This window comes from Artemia franciscana, chromosome 11 (genome assembly GCF_032884065.1).
Source record: "Artemia franciscana chromosome 11, ASM3288406v1, whole genome shotgun sequence".
NCBI lineage: Eukaryota > Metazoa > Arthropoda > Branchiopoda > Anostraca > Artemiidae > Artemia > Artemia franciscana.
The window spans coordinates 10,469,632-10,493,527 of NC_088873.1; the positions used below are offsets into that span (position 1 = coordinate 10,469,632).

At 35.5% G+C, this 23,896-nt stretch overlaps 1 protein-coding gene across 3 annotated transcripts in view; it reads left to right on the forward strand.

Moving 5' to 3' along the window:
• Positions 1 to 17,495, forward strand: part of LOC136032789 (exostosin-3-like) — a 42,786-nt gene extending 25,291 nt beyond the window's left edge. For 2 of the 3 annotated variants that reach the window (XM_065713157.1, XM_065713159.1), the window contains exons 6-11: positions 1,632 to 1,757; positions 4,376 to 4,503; positions 5,949 to 6,073; positions 7,667 to 7,815; positions 10,575 to 10,679; positions 17,195 to 17,495. In XM_065713157.1, coding sequence (XP_065569229.1) covers positions 1,632 to 1,757; positions 4,376 to 4,503; positions 5,949 to 6,073; positions 7,667 to 7,815; positions 10,575 to 10,679; positions 17,195 to 17,299 — 738 coding nt within the window. In that variant the 3' untranslated portion in view covers positions 17,300 to 17,495. The remainder of the gene's footprint in view (positions 1 to 1,631; positions 1,758 to 4,375; positions 4,504 to 5,948; positions 6,074 to 7,666; positions 7,816 to 10,574; positions 10,680 to 17,194) is intronic. The other variant, XR_010618783.1, reaches the window with a different exon arrangement.
• Positions 17,496 to 23,896: the final 6,401 nt, after the last annotated feature.

Sequence of the window (23,896 nt, forward strand, 5' to 3'; positions counted from 1 at the left end):
GGCGGCGTCACTTGGTCGGAGTTTTGAATTGGCGGCATCTCTTGATCAGAGTTTTGAATTGGTGGCGTTGCTTAGAAAGTTTGCCGTCTTTGGTCAGAATTTAGCTTTAATCTATTTTGAGCTCAAGTTTCAAACCCAATATTTTTAATTGAACTACTTATTATATTCTATTTCCACAAAGTCTTCTAAAGACCTGTAAAAAAGCATATGTTTGTTTCTCGCTATGCGGAAGGAATAGGATAAATTGTAAGTTTATATCGTTTTCTTAAGTTCATATCCCTGGACGTTTCTATAGTTCAGGTTAAAAAAAAATCAAATACATGGTACTCCTTTAACGTCATTTTATAAAAGTTTCTGCTAGTATTTAGTATTTCCCTTTTTTTAATTTAAAAAAGAAACTAGCTCGAATCTCAAATATTGAAGCGAAGCTATTATCCACTTTTCTTAATTATCCGAATTACAAAGTTTTTTTTTTTTCATTAAGTAGGAAATCAATTACCAGTTTTAACTTTTGCTTCCAATGCCCACGTCAGTATGTTTCTGAATGTGTGTACTTATGTCTTTTTTTTGTTCACGGGGCTTTACAATCACTTGAGCATGGTTGACCAGAGAGAAAAAGAGATATTATTTTCCTATACTTCTGTGTTAAAACATGCTTCAGTTTTATTGGCCTATTTCTGTGATGTCTATTCACTAACTAATAGCATTATACCTTATTTCTGGAGTTTAAACAGCGTCCCTTTAATACCGCGCCTATATGCACCAAATAGAAACCAAAATTTTAAACTAGTAGAATCAAAATAAAAGCTGATTGTATCTTTTGTGTGAAGTTTTAAGTCAGTAAAAAGACCGCAATGTTTTTAGGTCACAATATTTGTTTATGAGTAAAAAGTCCGTTTATCTGTGGCATGACTTTTATTACTAACTGCGAAAGTACCGTCATCGTGTAATGAACTGTCACATCACTTCGCATAAACAATAGAAAACTTTTGTAGGGTAGGCCTACTAAAATATTGTGCTACAAGAAAAGACATATGTAAAGATCCGAGACCAGGAATAGATGATACTCACTCAAAACCTTGGTGTTTCTACTCTTTCTTTTTTGTTTTTCTTTTTTTTTAGTCTTTATGTTGTAAACTCTAGTCCTAAAAGCGACAGACCTATCTTTATTTTAATTATTCCATCAAGAAATTGTTCTATACGTTGATTTGATGCTATGCAAATCATAACCCTGACCGTTATTGACCGTTATTACCTGACGTAACGGACCCAGTCCCGTTATTACCTAGCAATTTTAGAACCTGAAGCTGTTTCCTCTGAAAAAGGATATTTTCAGTAATTATTATATATATAAAGTTTTATATATAAAGTTATTTTTGGAAATTCGGCTGAGGCCCAAAAAAAAGTAGATGTTCCACGAATGGGGTGAGAGGGATTCATGTTAATTTTTAAATAAAATAGGAAACTTCGTCGATAGGAGTGAAGTGTGAAGCTTTGAGTTTTTTTGCGGAAGAGGGGCTTGTACCCCCCTGCTGGCCTTTTGTGGTTTGGAACTGCAATAAGTTATCAATAGTCGTGGTTGTATTTAAATAAGTTTATTTGACACTGAATGAATCATAGTTTATTTTCAGGTTATGATTGCTTCTTTAGGTCGATTAAACGAAGTTCCATATTTAAATAAAGTCATTGTGGTTTGGAATTCTCGGCAACCGCCAGCTGAAGACCTGCAATGGCCTGATATAGGAGTGCCCATTGTGGTGACTATATGCTTATTTTTTTCTTCTTCTCGTTTTTCTTCTCTTCTTTTTAATTTTTTTCTACTTTTTTTCTTCTCCTCGTCACTAGCAGTCTAGTTTTGATCCGCAATACCATGACAAACGGTTTCTGTTTTGGTTTGACAGCGTGAAATCAACTTACGTCAAACCGCCATCACAATTTTTATTCTTCATTTCTTGTTTTTGTTTCATTTTTCCTTCATTTTTGTTCTGATATAGGAGTAACCATTGTGGTTAGACTGTTTTATACACATTGATTTCCCTCATATACCTGCGGATACCCTAAAAGCTTTAGGGTAAATTATATTTAGTATCCTAATTTTTAAAGTTTCGACTTTTTTCTGTTTTGTTTTATTCTTTTTTGTTTGTTGTATTTTTCTGTTTTCTTAATTTAAAAATAATAGCTCTGGTAAAGATTAACCTTTTTCAAAAATTAAATTTTAAATTACTGGAAAATTAATTTTTTTTTATTTGTTGAATACAATATAACGTTTAATAAAAATTACATGTTACTAATTTTTTAGATAAAAAATGTAAAATAATGAAAAAAAATGCAATACATATAATGGCTCTTTTGATTTTACTTGTTTGTAGGTTTGTCTTGTTATTTCTTCCTTTATACTTTATTCAATCTCTACTTTATTGAAAACATAAAACTGTTCCCTTTGTGTTTCTTTAATTCATTCTTGGTAATTACGTTCATTTTGAGTCTTCTGTTTTTTATTCCCTCTCCTTTCCTTTTCTTCTGTCCCCAATGACTAAACAAATGTAATACTAAATGTCTAAATAAACATTTTATGCTTGTCCTCCCGTAAAGATGAAATATGGGAAGCGAAAAGAATTTTTTTTTGCGTTTTTGTCTTATTTTGAAAATATTTAAATGGAATTTAAGCTTAGTAATAAATTATATCCAACCTGACACCCGTTGGGACTTCCTGAGACTCCTGTTGACATGTTTTTATGGTCACATAGAAGTTTATTTTGTCATTAAGATCCTTATTTATAAGTTATACCATTAGTCCTTCACGATTGCATTTTTAAAAGTTTTATTTTTTCCTGTTGACATGGAAAATTTTTTTAACTTTTTTCTTTTTTTCCTTTTTATATCGGTTTTGTACCATTTCTTTCTTCCCACCCCTTTTATTTCCTTTTTTTTTTGTTTCCTTTTGTTTTATATTTTTCCTATTTCCTATTTTTATTTACCTTGGTGCATTTGAAGATAAAAACGTATTTTAAAACGTTTTTGAGTTGTCAATAGTAGAAGCAATTCTGTTACGTTAGGATTTGGAGTTTCTGATTGATCTAAAGCCAGTTTATTGTCGCCGAGCTAATCAATTCCAATTAATCTTTTTTAAATCAATATCGCTGATTGAACAGCAAAATTTACGTGATAAAATAAATTTGTGTGACTGTGGGGGGGGGCGCTTTATTCAAAGAAAATGAGGTTAAGAGAGTGGGAGCCCCACTTATACATTTCGTTGTATTCAACTCATATATTAATTAATCAGATTAACGACGCTTCTTGACTACTCAGGTCCTTGCGTCGACCCTGTAATGCATTACTACGGTTCTCATTTTTTAATTTAAAACGACAATTTTGCTGTCATTTGTTACCTATGCTGTATCAGGTTAGCTGTCTCTTTTTACATTAATCTGTATTGTTTTTAATTCTTTATTTTGTAAGAGTTAAGAGTAACATTAAAATTCAAAACTTGAATTTTTTGTATTAAGATTTTTTTAAGGTCCTTTTTAAGATAGATTTTTAAGATCCCCCATCTTTTTTTAAGATCGTTTAGGGACTGGCCAAGGTAAAACTTGTAGCATGTGAAGAATTATTTACGGATTATAAGGCTTCCAACCTTGATAAAAATATTCCAATAACAAAAATATCAATCAAATATGCTTTTCATTCCCTAATGAAAATATATTTGTGATATCACTAACAATTTTTAATTTTACCGCTATGACATCACAGCAAACAAATCCTTAATTGAGAACTGGGGGGGGGGTGGCTTTAAGTGGGGCCTCCTTCCTCGAGCAGTGGTTACCCTCTAGGTACAGCCAAGAAACTTCTACAATTTTGCCGTGTATTAGTGACCTATGGATTTTTGGTACAGTGATTTTGTTAGCAGTAGTAGTAGATAGACACATATAGATATAGATAAAAAGATATAAAGATAGAAACAAAGAAAACAAAACAGATAAAAAAGAGATAAAAAAAACACACACCAAGAAGAAAAATGACAATTAGACCCCATCCACTGACTACGTGTCCGAAACCAAGCCGGGCAAAATATCATGCGCAACAAACAATACAACACACAATTCAACTTTGCCTAGAGACATTAACGAGGCATTAATGCCCCCTTTTATTTCAAACCGAGGGTTTTTCCCGTTTGAATTATCAAACGGGATATTCCTATTTTGCGATTATCCGAACTTCAATGTAATTTATGTATTCTATAGCGATAAATAATTTATCCGTATTTAATCTATTTCCATGTATTAAGTTATCAATTTGATATAAATAGTAAAAATTATCGAATAATTTCAATGTAAGTTTTTAAATATTTAAGTGGATTATTTTTCGTTTTGTCTAGGTTGTAAAAACAGAAAAGAACAGTTTGAACAACCGTTTTTTGCCCTTTGATGAAATAGAAACAGAGGCTATTCTTTCTGTTGATGATGATGTCCACTTAAGACACGACGAAATAGTCTTTGGCTTTAGGTAAGTAGGTCGCTTCTTCTTCTTCTATACATAGTCTTATTTCGACAAAAAAGCAAAGAGACTAATTCAAGGCCAGTACAAAATTCAGAATTATTCCAACCTAAATCCTAAAGGAAGTTATGTAAGCCAATTACAGATAAAGGACAAGTAGACGCACTTAACAAAGTAAAAAATTAGCTGATGTTCTGACCGAATAAATAGTGATGGATTAAATTGGCAAAAAAAACTATAATAACAAAGAGGGGTAGGGACCTGAACCTTCAAAAACAACTTTAAGCCTCACTTTTTCAAACTTTCCATGAGGACTTCAGGGTTATAAGGAGAGAAGAATTGAGTGGTGCTGATCCACGCAAATGCTAGGGGGCAATTACTGTAGGGAGAGGGGATCAGTTGGTCATGATGAAATAGAAAATAGTTGTGAAATGAGACAAGAAGGTGTTTTCCAAAGTCTATGGGGGGTAATTGCCCCCAACATATGCTCTCTTGATAATTGGCGACTCTAAAAAGAATTGTCTCCTATTATTAGAAAAACATACATTGGGTGCAATTTTGGTGATTCCCTCCCAAAGAAGGACTGACAGCTTCCGTCTTCTTGGGACAATGGTGGTTTATTCTAAAATATATCAGTTTTTATGATAAAACAGGTGTTTTGAAGATGCAAGCATCGTGATACAGAATTTAAAAAAATAAGCAACAAGAAGGTATAGAATAAAAAAGAAAAAAAAAGTTGTTTTAAAGAAACGGTTTTAAAGCCAGTGAAACGGACAGGAAAGTAGAAATAGATGGTAAATAAGTTGTCCAAATCAAATAAGGCGTGTTCACCGCATACATAAATAACGGATTGAACATATTTTATAAGGAAAAAGTAAAATAATTTAAATCCAATATTTTCAACAAAGTTACTCCCGTAAAATCCAGGTAGTAAACCAATTAAATTTACAGCTCTTTCAGTTTATTTTGATGCTTTATGGCTTTTACCGTAAGTGATAAAAATCCTTTATTTTATTTTGTTATTGCCTGGATTTTTTAATTTTAGAATTGCTTCTATTTTTGGTTTCCTTTATTTTGTTTTTCAAATTTTCTTTGTTTTTAAAGACTACTTCGTAATATGCTGGATATTTATCTAGAATAACATCTCATCAGTCGAAACCGTAATTCATAAGTTAGAAATAATAGAAGAAACAACATTCACAGAGAAGAAATAGAAGTAAGCTCTTACCCCTCCCCGAGGCTGGTCTGAAGGGCTAACTTCATCTCCCCCACCCAAAGAAGTTGAAGTTAGTGGCTTAAGATTGAATTTATCGAATTTTTATCCCATAACTTCCCACCTTTATTAATTCACAGAACTTCCAGTTCCAAAGCTTTAAATTTTAGACATTGTCAATTGTTTAGCCGAAAATTGGAGCCGACTTCTACAAAAAGCTGATCTGGTGTTTTTGTTTTAGGGTATGGAGGGAGCAGCGTGATCGAATTGTAGGTTTTCCGGGTCGTTTCCATGCTTGGGATCCGCTATATGGAGGTTGGCATTATAACTCAAATTATTCCTGTGAACTCTCTATGGTTTTAACAGGTATATTTAACAACATTTCGAATTTTTCAGCCTTATTGTCTTCCACTCTGTATTATATACCGTATGGGCTAGGACACAGCTGTGACGGTAAAAAACTTTTATGTGGAGTTAGTGCATATAGTGTATCGAATGGCACTACTTTTAAGTTTTATAGTGTAAAATTCAGGAAAGCCGATACACAAAACATTTACCAATATAAAGTGTGAGTGTGTACTGTAATGCAACGTATATTGTATGTATACTGTATCGTTCAGCGTATATTTTATATTTGGAGTGGAGTTTCCTATCAACACGATGACGTTTATTAAATGACTAAAACTAGTACTGGGTCATCAGGCGATTTCCTAGTAAAAACGACGTTAAAAAAGGGAGTCTCGTTAAGAAAACTAATTAAAATCTTGTTTTTATGAATTCTGATATAAAGCTCTAAATTCTTCCCCTTCAATCAAATCCGAGATAAATCTGATAAAACCGAAAGATATTCAAATCCCTAGACCTAAACTGTCACCCTCTAAAAACCTTAACAAACTACTGAAGTAGAAACACTTTATTCATATTATGTTTGAACAGTATGGTAATGCCCTCCCCCCGCCCATCAATTCCCCAAATACATACAATTAAAAATTTTCAGATAGACATTAGTTTTATCATAGTTGAAAAGTCGAGTAACCATGTCTTTTGGGATGTCCCCTCTCCTCCATAGCCTTTATATTGAAAAATGTAAGATTGTCAGTTACGCATCTGAAGAATATCGTTGGCTTGAACTTCTATTATTTTACTTTTTTATATGTATTCTTACTAGGAAGAGGAAAACGTGTTTCTTTTGTCTTAATTCCTACTGACAGTGTTCTGGTAGCACATGGGAATATAAATGCTGACTAACAAATAGTTCTTACTAATGATTGGTGCTAACGCATTTGGCAACGGTGTGGATCTTACTAAAATAGTAAGATCCGCAGTTTATGCGAGTTTATGGGCTGGTCTTATATGTAGTGTCTCTACATAGAAGATGAGCCCATAAACTAAATATTTTAAAAAGCTTGAAATCCAATTAGGTTTGCGTAGCTTGGGTTTGAGTTAAAATTACCAATTTGAATAATACAAGTTTGAATTATAGTTAGTTTTCGATTTCTAGAGAATCAATTAAAATCTTTGGTATAATATATATTTCCTAGTTAGTTTAAGAAACTGTGTTACGACTACTGCTGATGCTAACTCGCCACATCAAAATTGTTTTGAAATCTCTGAACAGAAGTACAAGTAGTTTCAGCTGCTTAGTTTTTAATTTCCGTAATTTGAAGAAAATGTACACATTTTTTTGAAGCACTGGAAAATTTTTGATCTAAAAATTTTCATTTTCTTTTTTTTTAAATTGTGAAAATTTGTTTCAAATTTGTAAAAACAAATTAGAAATTTGTAGAAAAAAATTAGAAATTTGTAGAAACAAATTAGAAATTTGTTGCAAATACTTAGTTTTTAATTTTTGTAGTTTAAAGAAAACGTAAAAATATTTTTTTCAAAGCAATGGAAAATTTTGGATCGGAAAATTTTTACTTTTCATTTTTTATTTATTTTAAAAGGTTTGTTTTTCAGGGGCTGCTTTTTTCCACAAGTACTATTCCTATCTTTATACCTATGCCATGCCCCAAGAAATTCGGGAAAAGGTCGACGAATATATGAATTGTGAAGACTTGGCCATGAATTTCTTAGTCTCACACTATACACGTCAGCCTCCAGTAAAGGTATGGATGCTATAGCTTTTCAAGAACAAGCAGTTTTTTAAGTTTAACCTTCCTCCCCATAATTTTTGGGGAATATTTCACGTTTTAAAATAATAAAATTTTATTTTCAAAATGTTCTCACTGGTAAATGTTGCTACATTACGAAAATGTACATTGCTTAGATCATAAACTATAAGGCTTGAATATATGTTTTTTTTTAGAGCCACTTTGTATGGAAGGGATGTGGTTGTATAAGCTTTAAAAGAAACTGATTCGATAGAAAATTTAAAATTTTAGTGCCCTTTTTAAGAAGCAAAAGTGATTGCCCCGTAACCCTTTGCAGAAGGGCTGTTAGCTATGCAAGTTGTGCTTTGATTGCATGGAAGGGTTGCTATTTAGAAATTGATACATTTTTGATCCTGGGTCTCAAAAAGACCTAGGGTATGAAGGTGAAACCGTGAAATGTTGAGGGGGGTGTCTAACGAGGTTGTCGAAAGGGTATATCAGCAATACCTATAGAATCACTTAGAAAATTAAGTTGAAACTTTCAGGGTATATTAAGAGGGATGTTGAACCGTGATCGGAGAGCAACCAGCCCCCCCCCCCTCGCCCCTTTTAGATAACCCCGGAAATTTTGAAAGACCATTTTTGTTTAAAAAAGGCGAAAGGTCTAGCAATTTTGACTCTAGGGGCGCCATGTCCCTCGCAGCCCCAGAGGCAAAGGTTCTAAATTATGCACATTCACCATTTTTTACACGCATGACTTATCATTGGAAAAGGAGGATCCTTGATCCTGGGTGTGCTCAGAAAGGCTAAGGATATAAATGGAGTTAAACATAGCTGGCAAGTTTTAATGCAGAAAGAACTTTTGTTCTTGAAATTATGTTTGTTCGTCGAATTTATTAGCACAATTTGCCGATTGATTTTTCTTGATACTGTGTTCATCTGTTTAGTTTAGTGTAAACTTAACTTAATTGTAGTAGAAAATGATGGAAACCGAACTTCTCTTATGATATTTTAATGCAGAAAGGACTTTTGCTCTTGATGTTACGTTTGTCCGTTAAATTTATTGGCTCGATTGGCCGATTGATTTTTTTCTTGATACTGCGTCCATCTGTTTAGTTCACTGTGAAGTTAATATTGTAGCAGAAAACGATGGAAACCGAACTTCTCATATGAAATTTCAATGCAGAAAGGACTTTTGCTCTTGATGTTACGTTTGTCCGTTAGATTTATTGGCCCGATTGGTCGATTGATTTTTTCTTGATACTGCATTCATCTGTTTAGTTTACTGTGAACTTAACTTAATTGTAGTTTGAAAAGGAAGGAAACCGAACTTCTTTGATGAAGTTTCAATGCAGAAAGGACTTCTGTTCTTGATATTACGTTTTTCCGTTGAATATTCGGAAAGTAACTGAAGTAAAATATACTAGAAGAGGATGGAGACCGAAGTAGCCCGATAAGATTTTACAAAAAAAAGTATTTTTTTGTGACCCTACTGACCTGAGGACTGAACTGGGGATTGGGGACTCAACTGAGGTGCGATAGAAGAGGACGAAAACCGAACTAAATCGAACAAAAGATACTCTATGGTAAAGTCTTGCCTGAAAACTCTGGAGCAGCTTCGTAGGAGCTACATAAATTCGGGCACGATAGACTTTCTCCTTTTCCATTTGTAAGCTTAGTGTCAAAATTTGGAAAATTTCGACGTACTTATCTTATGTAATGTGTACATATTTCAGTAGGAAAGACATGGGAATGCAACAGTTTCATTTTAACTCTTGGTCATATGTGTCTCTTTTTGGGAAATGTTGAGACCACATGCCGCTAGGTAAACATTTCAGATATAGAATTTTTTCTCTATTAAAATACAAAACTAAGAATCAGCTAACTGAATCTCCCCTATTTACTTCGAGGAATTGAATATGCTTCAGAAAGCTGAAGACTCTATAATAAAAACATAATATAACCGTAGCATAATAACTATAGCTTTAGAAACCTTGACGAACGAGGGAACGAAACTATTTGTGTAACTTATGTGGTGTGCTGTTACTGGCTGATTTTTTGGTCCCGGTTCAGCTACTTGCCGGGGAAGCGATTGCCGCGAGACCCTTTGGCGTGAGTGTCGCTAGCGTGAAGGGAAATTCTCAAGGGGGAGGTTTTGTCAAAATACTAACACTATCACGGCGTGCTGCAATAGTTTTAAAGGAAAATTGTTTAAAAGGGAGCAATTAGGGACTTAGGAATAAATACCCAATGTTTATCACTACCATACTACCATTGTACAAAAAATTCTGCTTGTTGCTAATCACCACCTTGAAGGTAACCAAACGACTCAATAGCCAGCTATCTTTAACTCCATTTTTATTGAGGTCATTGGTTAATAGAAAAGAAAATTAAAAAAATTAAGATAAAACTAAGAAATTAAGAAAACATAAGTTAAAAAATTAGACAAAGGTCAATAGATACCTATTAAAAAAAGGTGAATAAAAACTAAAAAAGGTAAATAGATACACCTATTCAAGCTCCCATGTCCAAATGAACATTATTTGAAAAATAACAATTGACCTCTGTTCTCTCTCTTGTGTAACGGTTGCTTACTAAAGATTCGGCTGCTTACACAATAAGTGAAGGTGAAGCCCTTTAATTTATTTAGCTCTGGTCAAATCGCCCAGCTCTGCCCATTTTGGGGAAGGGCTGTGATTTTTTTTTTTCAGAGGTAGGGAAGCTTCAGACAGGCATTTTCATTGGTTTATGAACCTTAGTTAATCTATTTTTAGGTAACCAATCGATGGACATTCCGTTGTCCTGGCTGTCCAGTAACTCTTTCTGAAGATGAGACCCATTTTGAAGAAAGACACAAATGCATGAACTTCTTCACTCAGGTATATTATCGTTAATATTAATTTTAGTGCTATTTAATTTATTAATTTAATATTACATCATTTTCATGAACTATTAAAAATAAATTTGTTGTTATTTAGCATTGTAAAATCTAAAAAATGTTTTCTAAAAGAATTAAAGTAGAGAACTTGCCTTTATCAATGATAACATCTTAAAGTTAAGTTGAGACTCTAAAAAAAACGCCACGGTTCTGTTGTCTTTATCAGATGAATGGAACGGAATATTAATAGGGAAGGGAATTCCAGAAGGAAATACTAATTGTTTATTTTTCAGGGAAAAATAAGTAATTAAAAATAGTTTTATTACTATTCTTATTTATTTTTCACCCACACTCCGCAATAGTAGAATACGTGGAGTAAGACACATAATAGAAACGGAAAAAAAGAGAAATTCTGTGGTTGCGCAGGGGGTGATCTCTGCTTGGCATTACAAGGCTCAGTGTTTGATCCCAGCTGCCACAAGGCTGTTTGACAGGCTTTTTGCCTGTTTCTGTAAAAAGAAAAGACTCTGCAGCTGAAACTTTAACAGTTGTTGGCACGCTGTGCATCATCAGTGGCTCTGAGGGGATCTTTATATTTTATTCCAATATTTAATTATAATATAATATTATTATAATAATTTAATGTCAATTGTGATAATAAGTTTGTCCATCTCTTGTCTGTTTTCAAAGAACTGAAGGTGTTTAGGTTTTAGCTCTTTGGTGTATGTGGATGGGGGGGGGGGGGCTAGATTTGCCGGGTATTTATCAGCTGGGATTTTTGGGTTGTAAGATTTTGGGATTGTTGGGTTGAAGGTCATTAAGATTATCGCTGGCGAACGGGTCAGTCATTAGTTACTGGCCTTTTTAAAAGTAGAAGATGAGTGATCATTGGCCACATTCTTCGTGTGCAATATAATCGACTCTCAGATGGAGTATATGAGTACCGCCGAGAAGAGCGAAAGGTGTCGATCGAGACATACCTTATGACAGCAGTATAACCAAAACCTGAAAAACATAATACCGTGTCTTCCACTACAATGGGAGAACGTTACGTTTTTAGCTCAGCTCCAAGATGTATAACGAGGTTTCGTAGACGTCCTATGCGCCATTCCCGTCTCAGGAAATCTAAGGTAAGGATTAGCTAACACTAAATTTTAGATTTGAATAGGTTCGGTTGTATGGGCGGAGATGCAGTAAATTTGTGTTCTTTTCAAGTTTTAATTTTCATCTGAAAACAAAAACTGTGATCTTTTGTTATTGTTAATTATAAGTCGTAACCGCTAGAAAATCTTTTAGGAAAGGAGCAGACTTCGATTTCAGGGATAATTTCTACATTCGACTTTGCATTATGCTGCTGGAGAAGTGCGGCTAGATATTTGTAAATGCAAAAATGAATTGTCCAGATTCAAATAAGGAGACACCCTTAAATGCAGCTCTGTCCTACAGCTCCTTTGACATACCTGCATATCTTCTAGGAAAGAATGTAGACCCTAATTTCGATTATAATATCTATAACCAGCTTGCATTATGCTACTAGAGAAGGCTAGCTAGGTATTTGTCAGTTACTAGTTTCAAATGGTACTTTATAAATTGTACGCAGGGCCTTTCCTAGGATTGGTGGTCCCGGGAAAAAAAAATTATTAAATCGTCCGTCCCGACTCAAATATAAGCAAAAAAGCCGAATCAAAACGAAAAATTCATTAAAGTGTCCCCCAGCTGTGGCGCTTTGGGTAGCTGCCCCGGTACCCCACCCTCTTTGAACAGCTCTGACAGTACGGATTCAAACAATGAGACACTTCTAAAATTGGCTTGGTCCTACAACTTCTATAACGTAATTAAATAAACTTTAGAAAAAGGAGTGCTTAATCATCTGTACTAGACAAGGAATGTCAAGTAACAATGCCGGACTGCTACTTGAGCAACTAGTACAAAAGTATACTTCTTCAGATGTAGAACTAACCAAGAAAGGGTTTTTCTGACAATGTAATTGGTAGAAACGTAAAGAATCCTATATTTTTAAAAATCTGTAAAACTAGTGCTTCCCTGAAAATTGAGCTTGCTTGAATATTTTTTAGATCTGCAGGCTACTTAAGTACTTTTCTGTTCTTAGAAACGTAAAGAATCCTACGTTTTTAGAAATCTGTAAAACTAGTGCTTCCCTGAAAATTGAGCTTGCTTGAGTATTTTTTAGATCTGCAGGCTACCTAAGTACTTTTCTATTCTTAGAAATGTAAAAAATCCTTTATTTTTAGATATCTGTGAAACTAGGACTTCCCTGAAAGTTGAGCTTGTTTGGACATTTTTTAGACCAGCAGGCAACTTGAGTACTATTCTGTTCTTAATCCTATTTTGTTGAGCCGGTTTTGAGTTCTCAGTGTTGAGTTTACAGAACTAAAAATATAGGGAAATATAACGAGTCAATTTATTTGACTTAATTTTGCAGATATGTAACTGCGAGATAAAAATCTTTCTTTGCTTTAAGTTTTTAACTTCGCTCTTTACTTCCGTCAGCAAAATATGTTCGTTTCATTTTTTTTTTTAATATACAAAGTTAACTATACGAGGAAATCTTTTTCTAACTTGGGCGATGACGAGTTTCTGTTAAAGCAAAACATTAAATATATATTCTACTTAGTATCTCTCTTAAACATTCCCTAATTCTCCGCAGCTCGTTGCAAAAAGAGTTCAAACTGTTTATTATTTTTGGTATCTTTGAGGAGTTACAAATAAAATTCAAATGTTCAAGAAAAATTGTTGTATTCGATGTTTTTTTCTTTTTTATGTGGTAATGATTTATCGTCTCTCAGACAGAAATACTATTATAAAAATATGTTAAAATATAAGTTGACAAACAAGCAAAATTATATGTTCCAAAATTCTTATTAAACATTTTAAGGGACAACCTATAAGACAGTTGACAAGATTATAAATAGTGCGACACGAATGTTTAAATTTTGTATTGTCTTTTCTGTTTCTCCTTTGAGGGCCACACGTTTCAATGAATAGCCTAAACGATACACGTTTCAATGAATCGCCTAATTTTAATAGTTGATGGCATGTAAACTTATTGATGACTAAACAACACTAATATCTTTCAAGGCAAATTTGCCCAACTCCTTATTGCTCTCTTGATAATAATGTAAAATAACATAGCTCAGACTTCATAATTAGTTGATAAATAGCGAACAATTCTAACAACTCATCGTAGCACCCAGCCGCCTGAGGCCAATACAGCTACGCGCGCTCCTCCGTCCCAATCTATTCAAATCCTCCCTCTTTACACGCTCCCAATAAGTTCCCATATACGCTAAATCTTTCTTTACGCCATCCTCCTACCCCAACCGTGGACGACCTGCTTTCCGTTTAGACCTAGAGGGTTGGCCTAAAGGGACAATCTTTGGTAATCTGTCATCTTTCACCCACAGAACGTGCAGTAGCCATCTCAAATTTCTCTCATTATAGCCCTAGAAAGTGAGATTTACCATACTTTTCGTACAGCCTACTGTTTGAAATATCAGCCGGTCACCCAGAACAATCCGTAGGCAATTTCTCTGAAAAACATCTAGCAAATCCTCCTCTGCTTTTCGGAGTGCCCATTCTTCAGAACAATGTTTGACAACTGTTATCACTGTAGCTTCCAATATTCTGATCATGGTTTGCGCACCTGTCTTTCTATTCTTCCATTTTTTTTTTCAGCTGTGAAACACACCTTGAGCCTTGGCTATTCTACTTTTAACATATTCAACCACACAAATTCAAAGTAATTTAACTTACTGTACAAATTCAAAATATTTCAAAAGAACTGACACGATAATATCTGAACAGAACACTTCGTATCAGCCATGACCATGCCCAAGGTTCTAATTCAGAGGGGATGGGGCACAAGGAGGGAGGTAGGGTTATTTAGATATTTTAAAATAAAGATAAAGACAGCAATAACTTCAAGTGCTAACAGAAGAAGCGTAAATGCATAACTTTTTTCGATTTCTGTTCCTTTTTCATCACCTGGAGCAGCTACAGAGGAATCGATGGTTTTTACTTTTATTTACCGCTCAGAATCAAGTCTTCTGTAATATTTTCCCTGGGGATAACTTATCGTCCCGAACTTTTATACAAGTACCTACCCCTGGGTAATAAATCTAAGACATTTATATATGTATCTGCTTCTTCAAAATCTACTTCATTAATTTTTTTATTTACAAACTCCGTCTTCTTCGACGAGTTGGCTTCTGATTTAAGTGGAACCTCTGCAATAGACTTGAGAGATAGTTCTGTAGTTGATGCTTTTGTAACAGTTAGCTTTTTTTGCGGCCTTCTTCCAGGACTCTTTCGGTAACTTTACTACTTCACTAAGAGGTTCTTCTTGGCAGAGTTTTTTCCAATCTTCGCCAAGCATGTGACATAATGTATTAACGACCACTTCACAGTCTCCAAGAAGTCACTTCACAGTCTTCACTTTAAACGTCGTTTGCCGCAAAGGCTCTAAATGGATTAGAATTTGAGGTATAGATGGGGGAACTGTAGTTGGTATTGAAGCAAGAGGTTGAACTGTCAAAGATGAACCACTCACAATCAAGAGATCCAACGCTTCCATGTCGTCTTCCATTGACTGATAAAACGTGCCAGGAAGTACTTCTCCAAAAAACACTATATCTGGCTTTCGCAACTTATAAAATCTGGTATACCACAGAAAACAGAAACACGAGATCTGGTAAGGAACAGAGTCTTGCTTGAGTTTCGAATTAAATTCAGAACGTCTGTCATATTTGAAATGTGCTGCAAGCGAACTAGTCTCTCAGGCTAGTCAGCGAAATTAGCATCCTCCAAGGATTGTTTCATCGAAACCACCAACAGGCATCTTTTCCTCAATATACGGTATTAAGCCTCGAAGTAAGTCCAACGGATGTGTGCCTTCTAACATTTGTTCGTGCAGCCAGGCCAATGATTCAGAGTTCTGGTGATCGTGATTCGAAAGATCAGTAAATCCACTAATTGATGATACGTCACTACAAGATGATGTATCGCTCTCCTCGATGTCCTGTTCAACTGGTTAATCCAATGGCTCATCAGAAGATGGTATCACTATTTGTTGATTTGCTTCTTCAAAGGAGTTTTTCTCTGGAACTTGACGGCATTTTAGGGAATGAGGGACCGAAATCACTCAGTTGCAACATCGTGCCTCAGAGAAGCAACTTTTCAAAAGATTCGTGTGTATGCGAAGATACATTTTCGGGAAAAAAAATGGAATCAGTATCCCAGAATGTCGTCATTGAATATTTAGGTTCTTCTAAAAGTTGGGGTAATTGAAAAAAAAAATGCCTGGTTTGTTATGAATAGCTTATATTATAGTTAAAAATATTACTTCAAAACTGGAAAACAGTGAATTATGGTTCTGCAAAGAACACTTACACCCAAAGAGGAATGAAGAGAGAACTTTCAGCCCACCTCCCTGTAGAAGACCGAAAATCTACAAATAAATCACAAATATTATGAAACTATAAAAATGCCACTTGAACTTCCTGTTTCCTTAAGCCTTCACTTTTCCCCATGGAAGATGTTTTTTTAAGGTTATTCTCCCATTGATAAACTTTTGCGGGCTTTTTTGGCCAAAAAATCGAAGGAGCTAAGCCATTACGATTTCGATGATTAGTACTTATAATAAACAAAAGCAAAGTACCACAGTTTTTTTTTTCAGAAGGAAACTAATACTTGGAAAGAACAAAAGTTACTACTTCTCAGCCTATACAACTGAACCTACTCAAAAATTGCTAGCTTAACCTTACCTTAGACCCTTCTGAGCCAAAAATAGTGCAGAGAGTGTCTACGAAACGTCGCCATAAATCTTGCATCTGAGCTACAGCCGCAACCTTCTCCCATAGTGGTTATTAATCCACATTTTTCAGGTCCCGGTCATACTACCGTCGTAAGGTGTGTCTCTGTCATGATTGACATCTTTTGTGCCTCCACTTGGGGTGCTACCCGTATACTGTATTTGAGAGTCGTCTCTCTTGCACACAAAGGACGTGTCCAACGTACGCCCACCTCCCATGTTTCAGAAGGTCAGTTACTAATGGCTGACTGGTTCGCAATGATGTTCTCTGTTGGTGATCTTTTCCTGGCACAGTATGTTCAAGACTCTTCTAAGATGTATGTTTTTCAAAGGCTAGGACATGTTTCTCCGGTTGGACGTAAAGCTTAAAGCCCTTGCTAGTATAGAAGAGGGCGTACATCACATTGCTAGTCAGGAGGTGAAGCTTATTTTAGCATTAGCGGAGAATAAGGCATGGCCAAGCTCTTTGTCTCACTGAAATTCAGTGTAAACCCTACTTCCTTTGCCTCTTCGTCTACGACATCGAGTATCACGCCATAGACGAAGACGCCATAGAAATTTGACATCAAAGTATAGTCAAGAATTATTTAAGAAAAGTCAAAGTACTGCCTTGATCATGGCCAATTAGTTGTTAATTGTAAAAGAAGCTAGTACGACTTAACTTGATAAATGTATTTATTTTCTAGGTATATGGATATATGCCTCTATTGAATACGCAGTTTCGTGTGGATTCTGTACTATCTAAAACAAGAATACCACATGACAAACAAAAATGTTTCAAATACGTCTAGTCATCAAAGCAGCTGAATTTTTTTTGAAGTCAGCCATCATTTTTGTAAGCCCTTTTTCTTTTAGTGAATATTTTGAGATTACTAATTTTTTAGTTTAAGTTTAATTCTGAAGAATTTGATACAATAATTAACATTATTGCCATGTTTTTAATTTTTAATGCAAACTTGTTTCTTTAATAAACTATTTGACATATAATTTGGCTAGAGCTCTTATTAATTTAGATTATCTCCGATTATAACCTACAAAAAGCTTAAGGCATACAGATTTTACTTAAACCAATATTCAACTGATTCCAGGATTCAGTTTTAGCTAATATTGTAGTCAGATGTCGGAATTTGAGTCCACCGGTGTGATTAAGCGAAAGTATGTCTAGAACAATTCAAACAAAAAGAAGAAAGAGCCAGGTTTAAATTCTCAGTTCATAGTTCGGGTTCTTTGTATAAAGCTAAGGATCCATAGCGAAGCCATCTAACTGACTGAGCCTCAAACAATTATAAATTGATCGAACGCTGGTCCAGACTAAATCTAGCTTTAAATATTCACTATTTACGACAAGCTTGCTACTTGTCCCTGTAAAAAAACGCCCAGCAACTGAAACGTCGATTCGACGCCCTATGCGCCAGCAATGGCTCTGGAGGATCTTTATCCTTTTATCCTTTTGAATATTCACTATGACTAAACATTCACTATGAATAAGAGCAATTGATTTTAAAAATCTGGGTAAACAATCGCTTTCTGTACAAACAACTTGTGACTATGCAGTGAATAAGGCCGTGGTTTTTGATAACAGACTCTCTGGTTCAATCTCGCCTGTCGCAAAGGACGGCATTGCTTAAGGATTATATCCTATGGTGGCGTAGTGAGTTTGACCGTACCTTGGTGATACGGAACCCAGAGATCGAACCCGGCCGTAGCAACACATTGCAAGGTTTTAGCCGGCTATTTGGATCGAAGCTCAGGCCTTAAAGAATTGCTGCATTCACACCGCAGGCGGCTAAGCTTGCAGAGTCACACCAATTAACCCCACCCCAAGCAGGGACTAGACTCTTAGCTACTCCAGGATTTGAATCTGTATCCCCAAGGACACGGAATTGTTAGTTCAAAGGTTTTTAGGATTGTATTACCATCAGAGGTTTTCTGATGTTTGAGCTGACTACTTTCTTTCAAATATAAAAATGAAGTTTGTCCTGAAAGCGATTGCTTATCCTAGCGTTAAAGACTTCATAAAATCTTCTTGTCAACAAGTACTTTTCTTCGAGATAGTTCTTGTTGTAATTGACGTGCATTTAAGCTTGGTTCTGAGGGGAGTGGAAATTCGCTTGGGTAGCTCTGGAGTTAAAAGATAATGGATCGTTTCTATATCGGATCAGAGTAAAAAAAACTTGCTTTTTCAGTCGGAAAAGTTTTTTTTAAATGAATAAATTCCTGTTTGAAAAATGAATGTAATACCGATAGGATATAGAATTGGTATTTCTTTATTTTTTTGATAGGTATTCAAAGGGAAACTTTTGTTCCTGAAGGTTTCACTCAATTTCGTCTTGTATCAGCACTATGAGTCAGAATACGCACAACGACGTCGTTTGGTCGTTTTTTTCGACCAAAAATTGCCACCTTCTGTTAAACTTAGCTCTTTTACTAGAACCCTGCGATTGTTCTACGTGGCGTTTAGTATATTCAACCCAGCTATTCATAGGTTTGTATACAATTCCTCTGTATCTGTCTCTAAAAACGATGTCACGACCTCAAGTAAATCGCAATTTTGAACTATCGATATCATGACCTCATGTAAATCGCAATTATGAACTATTTAAATGATCTAAGATGATCACTAAATGTTGTTTTTCAAGTTACTTCAAACTGAGCCATGCAAAATAATAATTTCGAGGTTTATTTTCTTTGTTTTTAAATCAAATCTCGACTTTGGTTCTACGAAACGTTCCTATACAAAGGGAATGTCAATATTTGTCTCGTCTATTTTTAAAAGACATTTTATAAAGAAGCTCTATAAGATCTTTAATTTATTGCCGTTGGTAATTTAAGCTGTATTTCTGCTAAGAAAAATAATTGGATATCTAGTGGGATTTTTGCCGCTAATCGCTCGTTACTCGTCAATCACTATATCTAACATGTTACCGAGTTAACCTAACTATGGAACTGTTGGGAGAGTGCAACTTTCGTGAATTCTCTGTTGCGTATGTTAAGCATATAAAATGCAAGGATGTACAGTCGATCGTCCTGTGGTGGCGCAGTGGATTTGACCTTAGCTTGGTAATACAGGACCCAGAGATCGAATCACGCTGCAGGAATGCACTGCAGGGCCGACGCAGGGACCATAGTAGTCAAGAAGCGTCGTTAATTCTTAAATAAATAAATGTACAGTCGGTCAAGCGATTATCTATCTGGGTAAGGAACTTTTTACAAAAAGCCAAGCATATGTCGTATTGAACAGATTACAATCTTTAAATGGATAACGTATTGAAGAACTGGACTGTGACATGCTACCTTGCGACGAAACGAGTTGCAATCAAAACGAGTTGACTAACGAGACTGTGTCTCGTTAACTTACTTTCCTTGTTATTACAATTAACTCATGTTAATTATTTTAATTGCTAGCCGAAGAGCATCTCTCTGTTTATCCCTCTTTAAAATCATTTGGTTATTTTCTTTTTATCTTAAAAAATATCATCTTTTATGTTGCGCTACGCCTGTTAATTATAATCAATAATTATGACCTGACAGACCCATTGCTATTCTACAAATATTGTATTATTGATTGTACCTCGATACTACTTCGAATCATCCAAAAAAATCAGATTCATTACGAACCGAAATCATAAATTTTGCTACTTCTTTTAAGAAGCAGGTTAAGAGAACCTTCCGTAGTCCTTATTGCACCTAGTTTTAGGCATTTTTAGCGTTGAGGATAAGATTTCAATGCACCCAATTCGTTTTCTTAGATTTTGCTTCTGAGATATTTGATCCGTTTTTCTTCAGAATGGTCCTTTGCATACAATGTGTATCTGTCCTTTCTCCTTTATACTCCACTGTGGGCGAAAACTGGCTTCTTGTGAATAATTTCGTTGTTTTGATTTTGTTTCTAAGTAAGGAATGTGGCATAAGAAGCTCTCAAGCAAGGCTCATGTGAATTTTCTCCCTCATCATAATATTATCCGTTTTTTGTTGATTGTGTATTTGTCTCTTGTAGTTTTTTCTCTCATTTATTGCTACTCCATCCTTATACTTTTGTTCCTTATGTGGGTTGTAAATAAACAATGATAAAGAAGAGCCTGCTCAACGTTGGGAATTACTTACGTAAAAATATAACAAGCGTTTTCTTTTGTTAAGTAATATAAAAAACTATTGACATAACACCTAGGTATTCTTTTCTTAGACCACACGGCCTTTCTATGACGAAGAAGAAAAACTTTCGTCATAGAAAGGCAGTGTGGTCTGCAAAAAGGATACCTTATTTAAGCTTTACGTCGAAAATACGTCGTATATATGGGAAAATAAGACCAGCAAAGTATACAACTATAAACTCAACATTTTGTTCGAAATTAGAAGACAGAGAAGACTTTGCCACCTTCCTTGGAAATTTATTTTACATTTAGGCAAGATTAAAGAAGAAAAACATTTACATTGGGGCTTTTAGTGAACTTAGTCATTGAACTTTCCCTGAAGAAAAAAATTAAGCGAACAATTAAGTGGAAGTTCTTTATTTTGTGAATGACCCCAAGGTTAACTAGACCTACGTTGCCCCGGCAACGTGAAGTGTTGCGACAACCTTTGTCCGGCTTTGCCGGCTAAAGTGTTCCGAGAGCAACACTTTGGTTTTTTTTTCTTCGCTATCGATCAGTAATCACATGATCAAAGGCTATTCCTCAGCGTTGAAAAAAACAACAACAAAATAGTATCGAAAGAAGGGACTAAATTGACTTTGCAGCCAGTTGAACTTTATCCTTTTCAATCTTAGACATCGTGACGGATGAAAACTCAGAACAATATCTTATATAATCTAGTTGGGATTATAAAGCTATCCCTAACTTTTCAGGATCAAAATACCATAGATGACATTCTATTAATTATTACGAAACTATCTCATTGTTTTACATTCTTGTTTGTGCTTGTTTCTTCACTATCGGTTAAATGATGAAGTTGTCAGCCTATCGAAGTTTTTAAAACGGTATGTTCTAACAAGAACGCAATCAGTTATCACATGACCAAAGGCTATTGCTCAGCGTTGAAAAAAAACAACTATAAAATAATATCGAAAGAAGGGACTGAATTGACTTTGCAGCCAGTTGAACTTTGTCCTTTTCAATCGTAGACATCGTGACGGATGAAAACTTGGAACAATATCTTATATAATCTAGTTGGTATTATAAAGCTAACCGTAACTTTTCAGGATTAAAATACCATAGGTGACACTAATTATTACGAAGCTACCTCATTGTTTTACGTTATCGTTTGTAGCCATTGCGTAAACACTTAATTCTGTCAGATTTAAAGAGATCGAGTACAATTTGTACCAATTTGCAAAAATTTCTAGCCCAAAGTAAACAAATTCTTACTTAAAAGTCCCTCTCCCGTAATAGACATCAAGTTCACCGGAAACAAATAAATGGGTACACCAACTAGCAAAAGTTGTAAACCCCTCATCGCTGAAGATGATTGTAGCCCAACAGCCGATTATTACTTACAAGTCCCCTACATGTCTTACCACTGGAAAAGTTGCAATCCCCTCATCGCTGAAGATGATTGTAGCCCAACAGCCGATTATTACTTACATGTCCCCTACATGTCCTACCTCTGGAACCAAATTGGCTTAACCATCAAATGCACCAGAAACAAATAATAGGTACACCAACTTACAAAAGTGGCAAACCCCTCATTGTCGAAGATGATTATGAGCTAACAGCCGTTTCTCTTCCAAAGCGAACCGATTCTTACTTATAAGTCCCTCTCCCGTGATAGCATAGTACACCAACTAGCATAGTCGCAAACCCCTCATCGCTGAAGTTGACTGTAGCCTAACAGCAGATTATTACTTAAAAGTCCCTTATATGTCTTACCACTGGAGCCAAATTGGCTTTACCATCAAATACACTGGAAACAAATAATAGATACACCAACTAGCAAAAGTTGCTAACCCCTCATTGCCGAAGGTGATTATTACCCAATAGCCAACTGTTGCTTTACAAGTCCTCTATATGTCTCACAATTTATATCGGCCTAGATTTGTTTCAGTGTGTACCTTACTACTGAAGTTGTCAACCCCTTGAAACTTTCAAACTGGTATACCTTATGAAGGAATTTTTGTACCAAAAAATGGATGTCATATACTTTGATCAGCTCATCAAGAGTTATTGATTGCCGTCGAAAAAAAAATTCTATCTGTCTTAGTTCAAAAGTTGATTTTTTTTGCCGTAGGCCAACTTTCTAACGTCACCACTTAGAAAGGAACGAAAGATAAGCTCCAATCTCTTTAGCAATGAGAGAACTTTTAAATTTTATTAGGCACACCTGATACCATTTCTCTACCGTAATCCCAAGTCTGAAAAACCGAATGATAAACTCAGCTGAAATCACGAACAGAAATGGATAGAAACAATAGATGGCAGCACTTTCGGACCCATGGGATAATGCCACATTTTTGCTTCTGTAAATTGTTCTATTTATCACTCAAAGAAGATATATTGGCTGTGGGGCCGGGTAACTGCCGCATATATTTAACACTTATAGATTTTAATCCATCTTCAATTTTAAAGTGGTGACTGCCTGCTTTTCCTGCTAGAACGGAGCTTTCCACTCGAAAGCAGAAACGTGCTTTGATGAAACCAAAGCTTAGCTGCACAACTTCAGATACTCCTCTCTGACATAGGCTATATAACTCCACTTTACTTCGCGCACCATAGGCCTGGCTCGTGGACAAGCAAAAACTATCCTTTTTGGTCCCAGGCAAGAGTTCTGCGGAGCTTTCCAAAATGTAATGTCATATTCATCAATCCGGCCTGAGGTCCACACTTTCCGTAAAAACTGCAAAGGTTAGAACCTTATCAGTTTCCAGGAATAAGCTGAGATCGACGGCATAGGAAAAAAAAAACCGGGACAAAACCGAAGTGTTGCTCTCGCAGCACAATTATCTTGTTCGTACAAATACGTTGGTTTCAATTTTGATACTTTACTATTTCTACTGATGAGCCGTTCTGGCTAAGTGGTTGACGCGCTGATGTGAGAATTCTACTCTTTCACGGGAATACGGGTTCAATCCCAGTTGTGATCGGTTACTTGGTTTGGGACGGAGGTCAGTGGCAGGACTCTGTAAGCTCAGCCAGAGTCGACTCAGCTCTAGATAGTTACCTAGAGCAATCTGGGGAAGGTAAGCAGGAAGGGTGTGATAAAGCACAGGGTGGGTGACCCCTAGCCCCCCATTACACATCCTGGCTGAAGGACCATGAAACAGAGATCAGACCCACCGGTTTGGACCTTAAGGGTCTAATGCCGTCTTACTTAGTTATTTTTACAGATGACGGTCGCTGTACATGTGATCGAACTATCTAGACTTTTTACCTGTTTTCACTATCTAAATAAATGGA